This window comes from Carlito syrichta, unplaced genomic scaffold, assembly GCF_000164805.1.
Source record: "Carlito syrichta isolate Samal-C Ts95f unplaced genomic scaffold, Tarsius_syrichta-2.0.1 Scaffold308169, whole genome shotgun sequence".
NCBI classification, from domain to species: domain Eukaryota; kingdom Metazoa; phylum Chordata; class Mammalia; order Primates; family Tarsiidae; genus Carlito; species Carlito syrichta.
Genome location: NW_007252265.1, coordinates 175,330 through 180,299, shown reverse-complemented (window position 1 = coordinate 180,299; position 4,970 = coordinate 175,330). Strand labels below are relative to the sequence as shown.

General features: G+C 41.1%; 1 protein-coding gene across 3 annotated transcripts in view; it reads right to left on the bottom strand.

Moving 5' to 3' along the window:
- CNIH4 (cornichon family AMPA receptor auxiliary protein 4) overlaps positions 1–4,970 on the bottom strand; it is a 22,153-nt gene that overhangs the window by 16,763 nt on the left and 420 nt on the right. For 2 of the 3 annotated variants that reach the window (XM_008065160.1, XM_021716107.1), the window contains exon 2: positions 1,388–1,456. In XM_008065160.1, coding sequence (XP_008063351.1) covers positions 1,388–1,456 — 69 coding nt within the window. Of the gene's footprint in view, positions 1–1,387; positions 1,815–4,970 lie in introns of those variants that run through there. The other variant, XM_008065161.2, reaches the window with a different exon arrangement.

Below are 4,970 nucleotides of genomic sequence, written 5' to 3'. Positions count from 1 at the left end.
CAGTGGCCGGGAGTGGCCACTGCACTCCAGTCTGGGCGACAGAGTGAGACTCCAACTCAAAAAAAAATAAAAGAAACCCCACAAAGCACCTAAGATATCAACTAAGCAAGAAATATAAAAAGGAATAACAATCCATTTGATTAAAAAAAATAGTATTCTTCTAAAGAGAAGGAGAAATACAGTTTACTAGAAATTTCAACTTTCTCTAGTTGCACTTTTCTAAATAAAATATAACTTTATTTCCTCACGGGCCAGAGAAACTTAAGTAGACTGAAGATGTGAAGACACATGGGAAGTGTTTTTAGGTCAAGCCAAAAGCACCTCTCAGTTTTGTATGTTTACATGAACTTTCATCCAGAGAGTTGTTCTGTCAGCTCATCTCATGAATTGAATCAGGGCCAGCCGGTTTCCCTGTATGTAGACAAGCTCTGCAACTCAGAGTATTCTTGCCAGTATAAAGTACTGACTATACTAAAGATAAAATGACCTTCCAACAAATCACCTAAATGAATCCATTTCTCAGGTGGGCATGGTAGCTGGAGCCTATAATCCCAGTTACTGAGGAGGCTGAGATGGGAGCACCACTTGAGCCCAAGAGTTCGAGACCAAGCCTGGACATCAATGCAAGACCCTCAATCTCTAAATAAATAAGTATACAGAGTCACAATTTTTTTTTTGAGTTGGAGTCTCACTCTGTCACCCAGGCTGGAGTGCAGTGGCACACTCATGGCCACCACAGCCTCAACCTGCTGGGTCCAGGCGATCTTTCCGCCTCAGCCTTCCAACTAGCGGGAACTACAGGCATGCGCCACCACGCCCGCTAAGTTTTATTTATTTTTTAATTGTAGAGATGAGGTCCCTCCAAGTTGCTCAGGCTAGTCTTGAACCCATGGGCTCAGGCAATCCTCTCATCTCAGTCTCCCAAAGTGCTGGGATTATAGGCATGAGCTATTACGCCCAGCTGAGTCACAAATTTTTAAAAAAACCTATTTCTCAGTAAGCCACACAAGGAAGGTCTTCTTTCATTTAACAAAAGACAGGGTGAGCTTTTTACAATGAGTGGGAAGAGGGGGGTCAGACACAGAAGACAAAAACAATTACCCTCATAATGAACCTTTGCCTAGTCTAAATAATTATATTGTCCACTGTAGATGAGGGAACAAGGAACATGCACAGTAAAGGTACAAAATTTCAAGTTAGATCGTCTAGCATAATTTCATGATCTACAATATTGCAAAATACAGCAGTTCTACCAACATTCTAATGAAAAAGAGACAACATGCACTCTAAAATAAAAAAATATATCTGTTGATTACCCATAATAATCTTTAGATGGAAGATGAAGAACTGACTTCAATGCCAGAAAGTGAGCAAAGAAATATCTTACCTTGTTTAATTTTGAGCAACATGATCTAGCATTAATGTAATCACATTCTAAATCAGACAATGTAATTATCTGATAATCAAGATAAGGAATTATGCTTATTTTATAAGAAGTATTTAAGTTGGGGTGGGGGGGACAAAAAAAACCAAGTATTTAAGTTTCAGAATGCAATTCCAGTTGCAAGGCAGAATTAGATTTGACTTGAAAAAAATTTAGTTATTTCCTAAAATTCGCTCATTAGACAATCTGATTTTCTCACTTATGTTCCTTCAACAAGTTATTTCCACAAAATAATCCTATTATGCACAAATCTAATCTGACCTATACCAGATCACTTAGTCTGAGTTACTCAAATGTGGAACAATGGCTATAAAGAATGGAAAATATCTCAACACTTTGGGAGGCCGAGATAGGAGGACTGCTTAAGGCCAGGAGTTCAAGACCAGCCTGAACAACATAACAACACCTCATCTCTACAAAGAAAAAAAGAAAAAAAATTAGCTGGGCATGGTGGTGCATGCCTATAGTCCTAACTGCTAGGGAGGCTCAAGATGGAAGACTGCTTGACCTCAGGAGTTCAAGGTTACAGTGAGCAATGATCATACCATTGCACTCCAGCTTGGGTGAGAATGAGACCATATTTCAAAAAGAAGAAAAGAAAAATAGATATTAAAACATTTTAAAAGTTAAAAATCTGAATTTGCAATAATAGAAAAATAGTGTTTATTTTATGATATATACAATAAAGTTTCTTTGAAGACTCAATACGTGAATAAAGAACAAAGAATACAAAACTATAACTACACCATGGTCACATGCTGGCAGTGGTTGCTGAACTACAGATTATTTTTTTCCCTGAATATTTTTTCTAGTTCCAAACTCCCCACAATAAGCATACATTATATTGGAATCAGGTGGAAAATGTTCCTTAGTACAAAGTATAAACTCACAAATAAAATCTGAGGGATAAATATCTGTCGGGGGATGGGAAAACACTTCTTATCTACAGGGTGCCTGAATGAAACGTCATTGTACACCTAACCCTTAACTGTACCCCACAAAACCATAATAAAAAATACTGATTAATGAAAAATAAATAAATAAATAAAAAATGCCAAAAAAAAAAAAAAAAATCTGAGGGATAGATATAAAGGGAAAAGTCCTCAGTTTTACGACACCATGTCTGGGATTCACTGTAAAATGCCCTACCATCCTCCACTCCTTCAGTAGAAGAAGAGATAAAAGAGAATGACACATGTTGAAAATTACTAAAGGTTATCCCTGAGGGATTTATTACACTGCCCTACATTTATATTTGAATGTCCACTAAAACAAGTAAAAAGAAACATGCTCAACCAAGTACTAACATTTCCATATGGTTACTTTCCTATCACCAAAACACATCTAACATCGAACTCATCACTTTATTCCTCCTCCAGTTTGTTTTGTCATTGACACAAGCATCACTTGTCCAGGTTCAAAATTAGAAAGCTATCTCTGCTTTCTCTTTCATATATCATAATCAATCATTCCCAATCATTTCTTCTTCCTAATACCACTCACATATTCCCTTTCACCTGCCACTACACTCTGATGAATCTATCTTCTGATGATTTATCTTCCAATCTTTCCTGTTTCCAATTCGTACTAGAGATTTATCTTCCTAATAAACTGCTTGTATTGAAATTTTTCAATGGCTCCCTATAGCCTGCAGGATAAAAGTGAAAGCTCTCCTCCACCCATCTCCAAATTCAAGCCCTCCAAAATTTGATCTAATCCTGCCTTTCCAACCTGACGTTCTATTACCGCCATAGAACCATGTGCTGCAGATGGTCTATTCATTAACTGTCACCCAGAAATGCATGAACATACCTGTCTCTGCATTTTTACTCTTGCCAATATCTGATGTTGAATATTCACCCCTTTCCCTTTCTGTCCAGAGTTCAAAGTCTAGGAACAGTTTTATATGCTACATTAAATCTACTCTGATCATTTTCCACCTCTTGTCTCTAATACTCAGTGCAATCATCTTAAGATACAGAAATGCAATATGCTGAATTTCATCAAAACACACCCTGAATATATTATGTAATGTCTATCAAGTCAAACATTTCTCTATATACGTAAACTGCTGTAAGTCAAGGCTATTTTAAATCATCAAGACTAGTTTTGCAAACGGCAAAAAGAAAAAACCCAGTTTCATTTCTGAATGCAAGCTCTGGTTCCTTGTATCAGAAGAAGGGCAAAGGTCATCAAAACTTAGGCAAGTGACTGCCTCCTAGCCCGGCTCCATGGCTCAGCCTGTAATCCCGTGCTTTGGGAGGCTGAGGTGAGTGGACTGCCTGAGCCCAGAGGTTCGAGACCGGCCTGGGCACCTTGGCAAAACTTCCTCTCTACCACAAATAAAAAAATTGGCTGGTGCACCCGTGGTTCCAGCTACTTGGAAGGCTGAGGTGGAAGGATTGACTGAGCCCAGCAGGTCAGGCTGTGGTGGCCGAGAGTGTGCCACCGCACTGCAGTCTGGTTGACAGAATGAGACTCCGACTCAATAAATAAATACATACATAAATAAAAACTGCTGCTCAATTTGGGAGAGGGGGGATAAGATGGCAGAGCAATATTTACTAAACATTAGCCGTGCTAAGGTGCTTTAACACACGTTCTCACTGTGCTCATTTGGGGAAAATATTTTCCATTTTAAAGATAAGAAAACTGAGGCTTAGTGAGATGAAGTAATATGCATCACAAAGAACTCGATGAGCAAGGAGAACCTGATTCCACATTTTGTCCCTTTCCAGTACAAGAGGCTGCCTGTCCACAACAAAGGATGAAGCGGCACTGAGCACATACTGGGCACACCTACCTAAAGCCAGCACGCTCTCGCAAACGGGTTTAATTCGATCAGAAAGGGGTACGCGCAATTTCCAATGAAATAAGACACAGTGGCGAGTTCCTCAAGCGTTTTTTCTACCTTACACCTAATTACTTAAAACTGGATTGCGCAATACAACGAGCAACAACTGAGACCCGATGCTCCCCCTCAAGAGCAGGGAAGAGTTGGAGCCGACCTGGCCACCACAGCGGTAAGTTCAACAACCATTTGATTGGTCTGGAAAACACCGTCTGAGTCACGAACAGCTACACAAAATACTAAAGTTTTAACAGGGGACGACAGACAAAATTTAAAGCTGAAAAACGCCTGGGAACTCAATCACGTATAGTTATGGAATTTACAGATCTGCAACGCGCCAAGGGCAAGCAAAACAGTCACTTTGCGGATAGATTTAAAAATAACTCCTGCCCAACACTCACTACACAACGGCATCGCGAAGGAGGCACTTTGCCCGCGTCTGGAATGAGTCGACTCCGCACGCGAAAGGTCCCTGCCAGTGTCGACACCCGCGAGAACAAAGGGGCGGGCGGCGGGGCTGTCGCCGGAGGAACCGGGGCGCAGATCGCCCTGGCCAGTCCCAGCGCCCCACTGTCCCGGCCTCCGACGACGGGCATGGCGTGGAGGCTCTCTCGCCAAAACGGCGTCCCCTCTCCCGAGCGCCGCAAGGGAGGCCGAGGGGGACCGTCGCCCGGG